The 17,231-nt window shown below is 42.1% G+C and overlaps 1 protein-coding gene across 8 annotated transcripts in view; it reads right to left on the bottom strand.

Moving 5' to 3' along the window:
* MAST2 (microtubule associated serine/threonine kinase 2) overlaps nt 1-17,231 on the bottom strand; it is a 175,754-nt gene that overhangs the window by 149,360 nt on the left and 9,163 nt on the right. For all 8 annotated transcript variants that reach the window (XM_034414978.3, XM_034414981.3, XM_034414979.3 and 5 more), the window contains exons 2-3: nt 12,757-12,904; nt 11,234-11,376 (exon numbers count right to left, since the gene is read on the bottom strand). In XM_034414978.3, coding sequence (XP_034270869.1) covers nt 11,234-11,376; nt 12,757-12,904 — 291 coding nt within the window. The remainder of the gene's footprint in view (nt 1-11,233; nt 11,377-12,756; nt 12,905-17,231) is intronic.

Raw genomic sequence — 17,231 nt, 5'->3', positions numbered from 1 at the left:
TTATATCCTGATGTAGGCGTGTCTCCTCCGGGGGCAGCCTCTCCTGGCGCAGCCAAATCAGTGATGCTCTGTTGAAGAAAGATGTTGCCGTTGCAGTTTTGATCGCCCAGGCCACTGCCTGGTGCGTTTTACGAAAAGCAAGTTCCATCTTCCAGTCCTCAGACTTGAGAGCGTCAAGATAATCAGCGGAAAGTAACGAAGAGGATGTCAGACTCGCCACCGGCAGGTCAACAATTGGTAGGGCCAAAAGTCCCTCCAACTCCGGAGCTGCGCAATACAGTCTCTTATCCTGACTAGTGGGGGCCGTTAGAGACCCAGGTTGAGACCAAGGCAACTGCAGAACGTCCGAAAAGAGTTGAGGGCATGGGATGAAATCCTTGCCCGGCTTGGAAGAAGAAAAGAGAACATCATGGGGCCTGGCCGAAGAGGAAGGCTCGCTAGGCAACGCCTCAGGAATTCCCATGTTAGTTGTCTGACGCGCCTTATGCAAGAGTGACTTAAATAAGGTCGGCCTGAACAAGCCCAAGAAAGCCGGAGCATCTGGCAACATATCCTCGTCATCAGAAAACTCAATGTCCTCTGGAGCCGCCTCACCACGTTCAGAATCCTCCGAGGAGGCCATATCCACATGTGCAGGCGACCGAGATTGGAACTGACCAGCCGGACGAGAGAGCGGTTGCGGCAACAGAGTCTGGGGCGGCTGAAGGGATGCCTGTTGAATGCCAGTGGCCAGCAAGGAGGATAGCGCGGAAGACAACAGGGTCTGGAAATCCATCTGCGGAGGCCCGCAGCAGTCAGTGTGAACGTCGCTGTTGGTTGGTGTGGCAACCGCGGAGTAGGGTCAGTCAACCCAACCGCAGAGACATCTGGCAAAGACAGCGATGCCCTCTTGGAGAGGCCGCGGGAACAAATCGAAAAATCCCTAGCACCCGAAGGTGCCCCCCCTGGAGACGGGGTTGGAAGGTGATCCCCTGGCACATCAGCAACCAAAGGGGGGTGCACAGACGGAGAAGTCGGCTGGTCAGGAGCGAAAATCGAAGAAACAGCTGCTTGTCGTGCATTCTCGCACTGGCGCTCGAGCACCTCAACGCGTCATTTTCCTCCGCCAGGGACAATTTGGGCTGGTGGGCGGGCCAAGAGAAAGACACCGAGAGTACTCGACAAGTAGCCTTGTGTTTGGCCGAATACCTGGGTGGACTGGCCTCATGCTCAAGGTCTGAAGACAGTGAAGAGTCTGCCATTACCGCCGTCAAACTAACAATATATATATAGAGAGAGAGATTGGTTTTTTAAAAAAAAAACAGGAAGTAACTATTTATAGCTGAAGAAGAGGATGGCTCGAGACATCAAGGGCCCTCACAATCACACGGGACACCCTCCTGGACGTCTATGGAAATGACCTAGGCAAACGGGCCAAATTGTCCAAAAGCCTCACGGTGGAATTGGTGTAAACAGTGGACCACCTGGTGCTAGTTACCAAGGACTCTAGGTAAACCAGGGGCGGCCCGCTGATGGCTGAAGATGAATTACTGCCGCAGTCTATTCCAGAGATGGAGCTCCGGCATTGAATCAAAAGGGTAGAAGAGCCATGAAAACAAAGGTCCCCAACAAAATGGCGGCTGTTCCCCTCAACAGAAATTAACGGCCTCAGCAGTCCCGCACGGGCCTCCGTAGACAGTGGCAGTTGCCCTCAACAAATATGGTTGCCTTAGCGGAGCAATCAGGGCAGGGCAACACAATGGTGGCTTTCGCCCTCAACCAAAATGGCGGCTGCCGGAGTGTAAAACGGGCAAGCCAAAATGGCACTCAGGACTGTACGAAATGTTGCGGGAACGATCGTTCCAAAATGGCGGTCAGGCAACAAGCCGGGCGGTAAACGGAAAATGGCGTCACAGCTACACCATTGACGGACGCCCCAAGCCTCTCACAACGAGCCAGAAGCAGTTCCAAGCAATCTCCGAAGCCTCGCTGCCTTGATCAGGGAGGAAATCGGGTAGCGGGCGTGAGTGCTCCTGCCGCTCCACACCAGGAGCAATTCTGCCAATGTCAGAGCCTGCAGGGCGAACCGTGCAGCAACTCCGGAGCCGCCACTACCGAGAGCTATAAAAGGGTGAGGGTGAGGGTGGGTATGCTGGCGGACCGGGAACCCAACATGCACACCGGCGGCTAAATGCCTCAGGAAGGGAATCGCCCCAAAGGGTCGGAATCCCCCAGCTGCAATTGACGATTGACAAGAGTGGGTATGGGACGGCCTGGAGCCCCAGACATGTCACGACGCCCAGCAGCAGGCAAACTCAAAAAGCTTTCACCGAAGGAAAAATTTCAATAAAACAATAAAGAAAAAGTCCTAAACGCACTACAAGAAGAAGGCATGAAGAAAAATTCCACCAGTCTTGTCAGTGACTGAGTGAAAAACTGGTGCATGATGGGACTTGGGGGCGTGACCACAGCACGAAAAAAGTAGAAAAAATGTCACCCAGTCGAGTCAAGCAAATGAGGAAACAACCCAGCTATGGATTGTAGGAGTAGCACACTGGAAAAATATGTGGAGTTAAATTAATGGCAAGTAGTAAAAAGGATGCTTGTTCGAAAGAGACTGTGGATGACAAAATATTATATTAAAAATCATTTGTACAAATAAATGAAGAAACATTGCATAATACATATAGAGAAAATAAAATATTTGCAAAATATAATAAAAAAGAAAATGAACATTAAGCTTAAAAGGGGGGAAAATGCAGAGTCAAATCAATGTAATTTAGTAATACATCAAAGAGTGAGTTAGAAATGAATACCATCAATGTCAATTTCCAAGAAAAATATTGATGAGAAATTAGTCATAAATGAGGATGGTGACATCCTCAGTACAGTTTTCTCCTTTGTAGTTCCTTGATTAGACTATTGTTCCTTGCTTGGTTATCTGGTGTTAATCCCTATGAATCTGGATCTTGGCTGTTGGAGGTGATGCGTTATGATCTTTTTGTTTCAAAACAAACCATACCACCACCAACAGTGGCAACGCAAGCTACTGTATGTAAACAGGAAGCAAATTCCACATTCCCCCAATGAAATGTCTGCCAGTGAACAGCCAAGCACAGAGAGCACCAAGGACTCCACAGTTCAACCCTGAGCTACATATATTTTCTTCTATTGAAATAGGAAGAATGCCATTTTTGTTCTATTAGACAAACGGAAAGAAAAGAAGAGTGAAAATAGAAACTACAGGGGAATGAGTTTACTCACCATGGGGAAGAATGTATTTAACTGCAATCTGAGTGAGACGGGACAAAAGGCTACTTCTGAGAAGATGTTACCTCATGTTAAGCAGAAAGTCTGCAGAACAGATTTTTGGTTTTTAGTAAATCACATAGAAATTTATGAACGTAAGAAAGTAATTTTATTGTATGTTAGTTAATAAAAAAGTAATAAAATAAATAGGCCTGATTTGTGATATGTTTTGCATGAATATGTTTTTAAAGGTTGGTTGCTGAATGCAATGATGGTAGTATAAAATATAAAGTAAAGCATACATGAGAATAAATAGAATGCTTAGCAAACAGGTGAGCACTGAGCAAGAAAGAATTTTGTGCAATGTTTAGTTAGTTAATGCACATAGATAAATTTATAAGGAATGCTTGTGATGACATTAGGTGCAGGTGTGGGTAAAGGATATTATGCATAATATATAAGCAAGGAGATGAGAATTGGAATATTTTATAGCAAATGTTAGCTAGCTGATATAGCACAATAAAACAGGAAACAAATATACTGAAGATCAAGATAGTTCTGTCTGACAAGGAAAACAGATTTAATTAATCATTGCTAGGTTATATATAAATGAGGAAAAGTTGTTACTCTAATAGAATGATAAACATCTTTAATAATAGGAAAATGTTAAACTGTGCAAATCCAAGTAGGAAGATAGAGGACAATACAGTATGTGATCCTACAAGTTTGTTAAAAAAATAAAAATCACTAATTACAAAACATGTTTCTGCCCATTGTGGTCCATGAAAGAGAGAATTAGGCATGTTAAGAAAAATATTTCTAGCAAAACCATTGCTAATCATGGTCACATAATTGTAGGGCACTGCAACCAGCCATAAATGCAGGACAGTTAGCAAGCGACGTGTAGGGGGCTGATATAGGAATTTCAAAATTGGGTCACAACTAGCTTTGGTGGGGGGGTGATCTATCATCATTTCAAATATCCACTAAACAATGAGTCATTAAGTCAAAGGATACCTTTATCTTAATATTCTAACATATTATGAAGGCACAATAGAGTGCTGCAATTCATAATATACAATAAACACTGAATTGGACCAACTGGCATGAGTATCAAAATGAACACTATCCAGCTGCCTGAAACAGCTGGCACAATTACCTAAATATGTAACAATTAAACCCCTGAATCAACATATGCCTAACTCTGCAAACAGCAATGCAGAATTCTACCATTCTAACAGTAATTGATGGCTTCAGATCGGCCAAATCTGCAGAGATAAGCAAATATAGCAATTATCAGACTTACTTGGCCCATTCACTAAAAGGCAATGGCAGCAGTGTGGGCAGTTATTTACAGTAAAACGAACAATACAAGAGACCACAACACACCATTTCAAATTCTCCCTTTCACATGGGAAAAGTCCCTCACCAAGGAGAATGGAGAGAAATATACTCCACTGAACACTGAAATAGACCAATACGAATACTATTCTCTACCATATTTCAAAATCACAAGGTTATTCAGGAAACTAGAGCTTGAAAAGATTAAAAAACCCTCCTATATAGTTTATATGTGACATTTACCTCAAATCTTTTATATATAGTACCTATACATACAAAGTTATTATTTGCTATCTAAAAATCTGTTTAGCATGCGATATCACTAGGAGATTAGAAAATTAGAGTAAAAAACCCATACAGGCTTAATTTCTTTTTAAGTACCTTTCCATGTACGTTTAGCTGAAAATTATCAAGCACACTATGGGAAGCTAATCCTACTGGGAGACAATATAATTTTTTTACCAAAAATAAAAAAGTCAAAGCCATGCTCTACCCTCAACCTTAATTAAGCTTTTTCCAGCTATCATAATCCACATTTTAAAAAATGTTCAAAGAAATGTAAATTGTATTCTTTGCACTTTTGAAAAATCATGAAACAAATTAATGAGTTCATATAACACCTAAGCAAAACAAGGATAAGAATGCAGTTCTGCAGCCATGCAATTTTGCATTAAAGCTTTACCAGATTAAAAATCCTTATGAATTTAATTTTACTCTAAGAAAATTATTATCATACAACTTACAGATTCTAGACAAATATAAATTTTATGTTATATTTTAATTTGTAAAAAACAAAATTTCATTTATGAGTACTCATTCGAATAATACAGAATATATCAATAATTAAACAAGGCATGTCTGTTTTATTGTTCTTGTTATTTTTAATGAAGATTCCTAGCCAGGAGAAGCCATGGCAGCTACCCCCTGGAACATCCTACCCATTAGGATCTGTCCCAACTTTTTGGCCTTCCATAAAGGTCTTAAAACCTGGCTCTGCCAGTTGGCCTGTGGCCCGGATGGGGTTATGTGATCCTAGAGGTGGTTGCTCGATTAAATGGACGTTCCCATCTCCACTCTATTCTATACGCCCCACTCACTATCTTAGCTATTTCTTAAATTTAATGTATTTATTGTTACTATTTTAATCTTTTATAATAACAGTTGCATTGAATTGCAAGCTGTTCAGAATCATGTGACAATGAGATGGGTGGCAAATAATTTTAGTAAATAAATTAATTACTAGCTTTAAAAAAAAACCAGAATGATCCTTTAAGTTCAGCTGGAGTCTGACAGCACCTTTTCCACTTAACAGATTTAAATTAAACACATAAACTTTCATGAACAGCAACATCTCATGAAGTGTACAACCAGACTCCCAATTTTTTTTGGCTACTAAAGGTTGTCCTCAACTTACAATTCATTTAGTGACTGTTTGAAATCATAACGGCATTGAAAAAACTGATTTATGACTATTTTTCACACTTACATCCGTTGCACCATCTTCATGGTCATATGATCAAAATTCAAATGCTTGAGAACTGGCTCATATTTATGATGTTTGCAGTGTCCCGGGGTCATGTAATCCCCTTTTGCAAATTTCTAACAAGCAAAGACAATGGGGAATCCAGATTCACTTAACAACCATGTGACTAACAACTGCAGTGGTTCACTTAACAATTATGGCAAGAAAGGTCGTAAAATGGGGCAAAACTCACTTAACAAATGTCTCACTTAGCAACAGAAATGTTGGGCTCAATTGTGGTCATAAGTCAAGGACTGCCCGTATTGACTAATGTGGTTTTCCTTCAACATCAAGCCCTTACTTAAGATCACCCTATTTTTAAAATTCTTTTAAGTATTCTTCTGGTTTTTCGAAAGGTATATGTTGTCCAGTAGATGGCACCACTAGCATGAAGTTCATACCATGTGAAAAAAGAATTGCGGTCTCCATACCTTAAAGATGTACCTTAAAACATTTTGCAATGCATACATGCACAAAATTAATAGATACGCATCACATCTGCCTTGAACAGATAAAGATTGTGACACTTTACAATTTTCCTAAGCGCACATACATTTGCTTAGATGTGCCATTTGTTTTCAGAGAGCTTTAAGTGGATAGCAGAATACAGGCTTCTTGTAATACGAATTTGACAAGTTTAACATGTCACAAAAACAATGTAATGCAGTGTTTAGGGTTTAGATTTGGATTGGAGGCCCAGATCTTGGGCCTCCAATCTTTGATTTGATAACTTAAGCTAGTCACTCTCTCTTAGCTTAATTTACCACAATGAAACTCCCATGTAAGTCCCAGAAAAAAATGAGGTATGCTCTTTACACAGCTACAATTATTCATAAACATTTAAATATGATTTTGGAGTTTTAAAATCAACAGGATTCTACAATTAACAGATCAAACAAAAGAAAATTCATGCTCTATTTTCAACCTGGCTCCCTGCCACGTGGCAACAGCCCTGCCCGAGCTACTCAACGTCATCGCCGCGGTGGCGGTTGATACCCCTAAGCTTATGGTTATGGGGGATTTCAACCTGCCGTCCGTGGGTGAGACGTCAGAGATGGCTCGGGAGTTCATGGCTTCCATGACAGCTATGGACCTGACCCAGTTAATTCATGGCCCTACCCACACAGGGGGAAACACGCTGGATCTGGTTTTTGTCTCTGGACAGTGGTTGAGGGATCTTGATATAGGGGATATAGTTACTGAACCCTTGTCATGGTCAGATCACTCTCTCCTTCGTCTCGACTTTCGAACCGCTGCACCCCGCCGCAGGGAGGCGGAGCCGGTCAGATGGTTCCGCCCCAGGCGCCTGATGGAACCTGACAGATTCCAGACGGAGCTTGGGCCATTTCCTGAGGTTCTGGCACACGCCTCGACTGGAGACCTGGTGGCCGCCTGGGATAGGGCGGCTGCTGGTGCTCTGGATCGGGTCGTGCCTTTGCGGCCTCTGACCCGGCGCCGATCTCAATTGGCTCCTTGGTTTACCGAGGAGCTGAGGGAGTTGAAGCGCCGGAAAAGACGCCTAGAGAGTAGTTGGAGGGCCAGTCTTCTTGAATCTGACCGGACACTAGTAAGATCCCACATTAGGAATTACTTAGTGGCGATAAAAGCAGCGAAATGTAGTTATTTTGCTGCTCTTATTGCGTCATCAGATAATCGCCCGGCCGCCCTCTTTAGGGTGACCCGCTCCCTGCTCCACCAGGAAGCGCGGGAGGACCCCTTGGAGGGTAGAGCCGAGGATTTTGTTCAGTATCTGTATGACAAAATCACTCAGATTCGGGAAGATTTGGACTCCGACTGGGTAGTCTCAGGGGGAGAGACAGGGGCAGGTCTTGAGAATGTTATCTGGGATGAGTTTGATCCTGTGACCCCTGAGGACGTGGACAGGATTCTGGGTAGACTGAACGCGACCACTTGTTTATTGGACCCGTGTCCTTCCTGGTTAGTACTGGCTTCCCGGGAAGTGACACGAGGCTGGCTCCAGGGGATTATAAACGCTTCGCTGAGTGAGGGTGACTTTCCCGCCGCCTTGAAAGAGGCGGTGGTGAGGCCTCTCCTCAAGAAGCCTTCCCTGGACCCGGCAATGTTGGTAAATTATCGTCCGGTCTCCAATCTTCGCTTTGTTGCGAAGGTTGTTGAGAGTGTGGTCGCGCAACAGCTCCCCCAGCACCTGGATGAAACGACGTATCTGGATCCATTCCAGTCGGGCTTCAGGCCCGGGTACAGCACGGAAACGGCATTGGTCGCGTTGGTTGATGATCTCTGGAGGGCTCGGGACAGGGGGTGCTCCTCTGTCCTGGTCCTGTTAGATCTCTCAGCGGCTTTTGATACCATCGACCATGGTATCATGCTGCACCGGTTGGAAGAGTTGGGGGTGGGAGGCACTGTGTTGCGGTGGTTCTCCTCCTTTCTCTCTGACCGGTCGCAGTCTGTGTTGACAGGGGGACAGAGGTCGACCCCGAGGCCCCTCATATGTGGGGTGCCGCAAAGGTCGGTCCTCTCGCCTCTCCTGTTCAACATTTATGTGAAGCCGCTGGGCGAGATCATCCGTGGTTTCAGGGTGGAGTACCATCAGTACGCTGACGACACCCAGCTGTACATCTCCACCCCGGATCACCCCAACGATGCCCTTGAAGTGATGTCCCGGTGCCTGGAGGCCGTACGGATCTGGATGGGGAGGAACAGGCTCAGGCTCAACCCATCCAAGACTGAGTGGCTGTGGTTTCCGACGTCCCGATATAGTCAGTTGACGCCATCACTGACTATTGGGGGCGAATCATTGGCCCCCACGGAGAGGGCTCGCAACTTGGGCGTCCTCCTGGACTCACGGCTGTCTTTAGAAGAGCACTTGACGGCCGTGACCGGGAGGATTTTTCATCAGGTTCGCCTGATTCGCCAGTTGCGTCCCTTTCTGGATCGGGACTCTTTACGCACGGTCACTCATGCCCTTGTCACCTCCCGCCTGGACTATTGCAACGCTCTCTACATGGGGCTCCCCTTGAGGAGCACCCGGAGGCTCCAACTGGCGCAGAGTGCGGCCGCGCGGGTGGTAATGGGAGCGACATGGCGTTCCCATGTAACACCTCTCCTGCGCAAGCTGCACTGGCTCCCGGTGGTCTTCCGGGTGCGCTTCAAGGTTTTGGTTACCACCTTTAAAGCGCTCCATGGCTTAGGACCCGGGTACTTGCGGGACCGCCTACTACCACCAATAGCCTCCCACCGGCCGGTACGCTCCCATAGAGAGGGGCTCCTCCGGGTGCCGTCAGCCAAACAATGCCGACTGGCGGCCCCCAGGGGGAGAGCCTTCTCTGTGGGGGCACCTACTATCTGGAACGAGCTCCCCCCAGAGATACGGAGGATCCCGGATCTGCGCACCTTCCGCCGCGCCTTAAAGACCTTACTATTTCACCAGGCCGGCCTGGCCTAATTTTCCCCCTCTTTTATAAAAGATTTTTAAAATTTTAAATATTTTTTAGTATTTATATATTCAATTTTAAATTGGTTTTAAAAGTTTGGGGTTTTAAATTTGTCGGGGCCAAAATTATTTAATTTGATTTTATTCTATTTTTTAAATTTTGTATTGTATGTGTTTTTATTGTTTGGCTGTGCACCGCCCTGAGTCCTTCGGGAGTAGGGCGGTATAGAAATCTAATAAATAATAATAATAATAATAATAATAATTTTATAATTCAATATCTTGTTTTAGTCAAACAAATTGCATCATCTTAAACAATTCAACTAAAAATCATGAAGAATTCAGCCTTCACTGAGATTTGCATTATTAAATTGGATGGACACATTCAGTACACTAATAAGGAAATTCTTCAGTAAACTGAACAAGTAAACTGAAGAATTTATTTTTCTGAACCAGAGAGTACATTAAACAACCCCAAAGAATACATTAAAATTAGGACAATCTCCCAATAATTTTAATACCTTTTGAAGTTTATAGGGGCCATAATGAGATTAGGTATTCCAAGCTGAGGAATTCATTATGACTATATGCCAAATATTTTTATTTCCCTATAATTATAGGTTGGAAATCAGAAGGCCTCCAGGTAGTTTTCAACATACGACTACAACTAGGACCAGAATCTCAGTCATTTAGTGAAGAAGATTTTAAACGAGATGCCCATGTGACTAAGTCACTCAGCAATCACAATCCCAACTCTCCCAATTATGGTCACTGAGACTGTGTGGGTTATTAAGTTGATGAAGAGAAAGAACTGCCTGTACTCCTTCGGCAGCCAGTTCTTTCACTTTGTCAACAACCTGTGTAGTTATTAATAACTTGCAAAACATTTAATAACCTGCAGGGCACTTGACAACCTGCAGGAAAGCAAGCAGCTTCCCATGTATGGAAGGGAACTTCTGCACTGGACTGGAGAAACCAAGCTCAGATCTGAAGATCCCAGCTTTGTTTCTGCAGCCCATTGAGGATTCCACCATCACAAGGAGATGGAAGGGAGGGAAATCCTTTGTCAGGTGACAGTAGCTTGCAATCTTCCCTGCTGACCGGGGAGCAGAGAAAATTGCAAATGGCGATCAATGAGCATGGGGTGATGGTTAACAGGTTGCCAAGCGCTCAGATCATGATTACATGACCCAGAGGCAGTGCCATGTCTTACAACAACCAGAAGAGCTTTACTGATCATAAAGCACCCTTTCCAAGCATTCATAATTTCAAATGGTTAAACAACCGCTCGTAAATTGAGAATTCCCTTTATGAATGACAAAGAAGCTCAGTTCTCCAAAGCCTTAGGTAAATAAGCATAAGTGTACACATATCAGGAAGGGGACTAATTCACATATAAAGGCCAAAGTACAGACACTGTTCTTTTTACCTCATAAGATCAACTACCAAAACTCTCAGTTGCCAAATAGTTTAATCCAGGTTGGAAGTCCAAGGTAATTTTTTTAAATATTTCAGAAAAAGTAGGAATGGTGCTCATTATGACTAATAAAATATAGTTATCCTTCTTTTGCCCTTTTTTTTTACAAATATATACTAAAATATGAAGAATAACTTCAAAATCAAAACATTATAAATCACTGGAATAATTAGAAAAATCTATAGAGAAGCTATGGCCTTTTTTCTCTATAACCTGCTTTAATAAATTTGTAAAAAAATATATTGAAACATACCAAACCAGCTGTAAGTGATGGAGCAGATTGTCCTAATGATTGATTTCTCATGCGGACCAGATTTGATGATTCCCCAGATGGCTGTCCTAATGTGTGTGCCACTCCACTGTGCATACTTGTGGATAATGGAAGTAACTGCTTTCCTTTAAGGAAAAAAGACTGTTTTAGTTGTTCATTCACAAATTTGCAACACTTCAATTATAGAATACAATGAATGAGCTTAAAGGAATAATTTTAACACAAATGTCTTAAATCACATTGGCTCTGGATAAGACGTTTTACAAAAAGAGCTCTTGATCTCATATATTTAAAAGATGCAGCCAAGGTGTCATGCCATCGGAGCCTGAATCAGCGGAGGAGGATGAGCCAAAGCTGGAGCCAACGGAGATCGAGGGGGCAGCTTCACTGGCTTTGGAGAAATGTGGGGAGGAGCAGGATGAGGCAGTCCAGGGCCCCTCAGGATTGGGATGGCTTGTTAGCAGGGAGGAACGGGGGAAGGATGACCAAGGAACGGCAAGCAGTGGAAATGAGGAGCGATGGAGCTCAGGCGATGAGCAAGGACCGCCCCCTCGTGATCCCTGAGCACGGAGAGTGGAGAAAAGGCATCAACAGCAAAGGCTGACACAATGACTCAGGAGGAGAATGCCCCACCCCCTTCACAAGACACACCTGGCGACTGAAATTTAAAAAGACGCTGTGGGGAGGGGCGTTTGTCGGGAACAAACACTGAATTTGTAGGTTTTGTGTGCCGTTGCAAACATTTGGAGTTTGCAAGACTGCTTGCGTCTTTCTTGCTTCATGGACTCGTTTGTTCCTTGCTTCGTGGACTCATTTCCCTGTTCCTTTGCTTTGCTGAACTATAAAGAGCCGAGGTGGCGCAGTGGTTAGGGTGCAGTACTGCAGCTACTTCAGCTGACTACTAGTTCAGTAGATCAGCGAATCAAAACTCACCGGCTCAAGGTTGACTCAGCCTTCCATCCTTCCAAGGTGGGTAAAATGAGGACCCAGATTATTAGGGGGCAATATGCTATTTAGTATACTGTCTTTGGTGTAAGCCGCCCAGAGTCCTCGGAGAGTGGGCGGCATAGAAATATGACTAATAAAATAAATAAAATAAGCTGCTGTGTGTGCGCGCACGCACGCTTTGCTCTGGGATTTGCCAAGAACATGGGAGCATTTGGGGAAATTTGGAGCATTAAAGGGGAGTTTGAATTCTCAGCTGGCTGTGTGGCTTTTGTGCCTTGTCCGGGGTCATCACACAAGGTATCAACAAATACCTTGTTTATTTGTGATATGAAACTAAATTGTATATATCTGCAAATGGTTTAACCATGCAATATTATATTGCTACTATATTTGTAATTTGATATATGCTGAATAAACCAATTTTAATTCTATCATTGTTCTTACAGATTTTAAGCATATATTTTTAAGTTATAGTTCTTAATTTCATAGTTTCTACATCTTTACTTTACACTGGTCAAAGTTTAAAATCAAGCTATTATATAATTGCACTAAATTACCTGATAAAGAGCTGGCTAAACTACCTCTTCGCAGCTTGCAGTCATCCTGGCTCAGTTGTCGCTGGAGTTTACTTTTTCCAGTAGATGAAAAGATGTCAGGATTGCTGAATTTTCGGCAGCGCAAAGGAATGGATTCTGTTACAACATCCTAGAAAAAAAGGCAAAAAAAATAGAGTAAGCTTACTCTACAAAAGTTCATGAGGACTTGCACAGTTTCAATTCCCTAATAGAAATAGGAGCCTGGATAGCTCAGCAGACTAATGCATTGTAATTAACATCCAGCTGTCTGCAATTACTGTAAATTCGAATCTCACCAGGCTCAAGGTTGACTCAGCCTTCCATCCTTTCTAAGGTAGGTAAATTGAGGACCCAGTTTGTGGTGGCAATAAGCTGACTTTGTATAAATATACAAAAGTATGAAGGCTATTGCTTAACGCATTGTAAGCCACCCTAAGTCTCCGGAGAAGGGCGGCATATAAATCAATTTTTTTTAAAAAAATAGATAAGAAATGTATTAACACAAAACTATTTTAATAATTTGAAGTGCAGCAATTGTATTAAATGAAAAATGTTGCCATTCTGATTTACTGTCATGCAAAAGAGAATTAATATACAGTACATAAGTCCATGAAAAGTATTGGAAATTTCAAATGATGTAAAATATACCAATTAGGCTATTAACTAGTGCATAATATTGGGACCTCATTACACTCAAGTTTAATAATCTTACACTGGTTTTCAATATTTTCCTGGGCACTTCAAATGTGCTGCTTTTGACCCTTAATTTTCTTGGAATTTTAATTGTTTTTATTATATTTTAGCTAATTATAAATTAGACTTGTGTTATCCCACACTGCAGTAAGTCCAGATGGATATTATGGTCAAAGGTATCAAAGGCCACTGAAAAATCCCAAAACATTGAGAGTATTGCGCTTCATCCCAGGTTCCTATGTAGGTCTTGTGTCAGCACAGTTTCTGTGTCTTACCCTGATTTGAATCCCGAGTGAAAAGGGTTAGGAAAATCCCCTTCCTGGAATCAGTTCTGGTGGGGAAATGCAAACTGATGTTCCATGGACCATGGGTGACATTACAGTTGAAAAGCAGCTGGATATAGGATTCAGACTGCTGAAAATTTTCTCCAGATGAAGATTAGATTTTGAGATTACCCATAGGCACTCCAGACAGCTGTTTCAGCTGAGCTGATGGCAGAAACATGCAGTTGTTTATGATCAACTGAGAGTCACAGGACCCCATCATGCTCTCAATCATTAATGTAGCCTTTTTGGGGGACTCAAACTTCAGTCAAATCTCATCTGTTTACCCACTTTGGAATTTACTTTTTTTCTTACTATTTATTAAGACAGAAAAATCTTCAAATCACAAATTTGACTTCCACTGCATGGGGCCCCTTCAATCCATTTAAAAAGAAATAAACTTATATGACTATAGTTTTGTACGAGTTTTATATTATCTAATATATAGCATAAGGGTAATTATTCAAAATCAATGGAAAAGCTACCATGAGGTTGCAAAGGGTGATCACAACCATGGAATACTGTGACTGCATAGTGGGACTCACCTAATGATGGCAACTGGGACTGCTGCAACTTCCATCATGGCATAGTCATGTGATATCGCACTTCACAACTATGTTGCTTAGCGCAGAATTGCCTGTCCCAATTACTATCTTTAAACGAGGACTATCTGTAAAGCCAGATCTAGGGACAATCTCTTCAACTAAAGATATACCACTGTCTCTTTCAAGGTGCCTGTCATCACCTCCCTCTCCCAATGTTGTGTTGATAATCTATCCAGTATACTATGCAATTCTTCAGAATTCACAAGATTAAAGGAATTCCAGTTCATACTGCAAAATTTTATTTCTGATAACTCTTCAGAGTCCTGATTGCAGCAAATCTAGCTACTAAGGCACTGATATAATAAGGGTGGAGGAGTATGAATAATTTGCTCTCTGAACACCACTGCATAGGTTTGAACATGAACTGCTTCACATGTTCTGTCAAATTCTTATTCAGTCTTCCGTCACCTCTGCTCTAAGAGCCTCTTCTACTGCTTTATCTCCCACAAATCTTCACTAAACCATTGAACCCCAAGAATCTGAAGAAAGGAAGAGGATACCTGGAATGATTTTCTCAGCACTTTGGCAACCTCAAATTAACTCACCAGGCATTCAATATATTGAGAATATTCTCAAGTGTCGGGATTCATAAAATGAGGCAGAATTTCTAACAATACTCAGTTCCGTCGGGACTTGAAGACTTGGCTTTTCAAACAAATAGGCTGAGACTGATTCCGGGCTTTATTATTTATTACTAATTAATTATTTGGATTAAATTATGATTTTATTGTACTTGTTTCTTAACTTGTGTTCGCCGCTCTGAGTCCTTCGGGAGAATGGTGGCATATAAATACATGTAATAAATAAATAAATAAATAAATTTGAAACAATAACTAGACTCAAGGAAATCAGGAAGTAATTCAACCATATCCAAAGACCTCATACAACATAACCCTTCAGTTCATGTACCAGCTGTTCTGGGACCAAGACCAGCTACATGTGTAAATCACCTGCATGAGTCAGAGCTGAAACTCCCTCAGAAAACCCAGTTGAATGGAGGTCATGAATTCTCAGGTTTTCCCAGAGATTCTGCCCCCTCATAAACTGAAAATAAAAGTACTCCAGCATAAAAGCCAGGGACAACAGGTTTTTCCAATCCAAGTCTGCAATAAAATCCAGGAACCTATGAAAAGAATCTGTCATGCAGCAAGGCAGAAAAACATGAGGAAAATCCTTAATTTGTTCTTGCAACTATCACATATGCGCACTCAAAGCCTATTACCTTCAAGTTATCACTAAGAATTATCCCTACTTCTCCCCTACCTAGGACCTGCACTAGTATAGGACCCAGAAAGGTATCCTATAAGAATTTACCTATCCTATGACATAGATATTCTCTAGCAATCTGATTTTGGTAAAATAATTCAGATCCAAGTATTTTCCAGAGCAAAGCTGTGGACAAATGTAGTTTATTAGGGAAAGGACTAGCACTTATCTTCAGAAACCTGAGACTGAAACTTCAATCAAATCAGTCACCAAGATCTAGATTGAGGTGACTGGGAGACAAATGATAACTAATGTCAAATTACTAACCATCTTTTCCCTGGAATGGTTTTCTGTCTTCGTCATCATCATCCAAGTTCATAATTCCTAAGGACTCTTGGTCCTTGATACACAGAAGCAATATACAATAAAAGTTATATAAAGAAAAGGTCTACACACTAATAAAAACACAGAATAAATTAATAAAACTAAGATGGACTCCAGGCCCAAATGCCCTCTAGAAAAGTTCTGTTTTAAGCAGATTCTGGAAGGAAATCGGGCTGGGATCCAATGAAATATCCACTAGAAAGCCGGTCTAGAGAACTGGCACAGCCATTAAAAATCAGCACTACTGAACCTCCCTTCTCTCCCCAATCTTCCTAAAGTTGGACACCACTGATAGTTTCTCCTAGGAAGCCTAATTGGCCAGTTCTAATTTTGATGAGAGAATGAGACCCTGCAGATAACTAGGTGACAAGCCATATTAGGGCTTTAAAGATTAATATAAACATTTGCAAGGGAGTGGCCATCAGGCAGATCTCTCCTGCCCTCCCCTCCACCAACTGGAACTATCCACCAAAGAAAGGAGTAGAACCACTGGAACTCAGTGTCCCCAACCCTCTTTGGAAGTCCAGAAGGATATCATGGTCAATAATATGAAAACCAGTGAGAAGTCTAAAAGAATCAGAATAGATATATATTTCCATCCAGGTCCCAACAAAGTAGTCTACTAATATACCTAATGACATCTCATATCTTTGCCAGAACCCTGATTGTAGGGAGTCCAGATAGTCCACTTTTAATCTTCTCCAAAGAGAGAATGTTGGAAATACTTATAAATCTCTGGATCCAAAGTGGGATTCTTCAAGTGAGGTGACTCTGAAGGCTTGAGTTTATTTAACTTTTAGTAAATATTTCTATCCCCACTCTTTGTCTATACAGTACTGAAATAAGTATAACACTGGCCAGTTGAGGCTTTGTTTTCCTTTTGAGAGAAAATCAATGTAAAACACAAAATGTACTGCCTTCTTGCCATCACCTTTACCAATTCACTTCAATAGAACTGTAATCTTTGCCTTTCCTTTTGCGTCTGATGTACCTAAACAAAACCTACATGTATTTTCAGCATTTCTTGTAAGCCTTAGCTCATGTCTTTCCTGACATGGTACCATGCAAAGAATATAGCATATATTAATTCAATTTAATTGTAAGCAAACATAGTAACTAAAGGAGGTTTAAAACAGTGTATTCAGGAAAAAAAACAGCCAAAAAGATGACAATATAGACAACCATTGCCATTGTACAATATAAAAAACTATTCTGATTTTAGGAAAATTTCAGAAGTCAATACACG

Source organism: Pantherophis guttatus, chromosome 3 (assembly GCF_059756535.1).
Source record: "Pantherophis guttatus breed Tessera chromosome 3, ASM5975653v1, whole genome shotgun sequence".
In the NCBI taxonomy this organism is placed as follows: Eukaryota; Metazoa; Chordata; class Lepidosauria; order Squamata; family Colubridae; genus Pantherophis; species Pantherophis guttatus.
The sequence above is the reverse complement of the archived record's forward strand: the minus strand, read 5'-3'. Positions and strand labels throughout refer to the sequence as shown.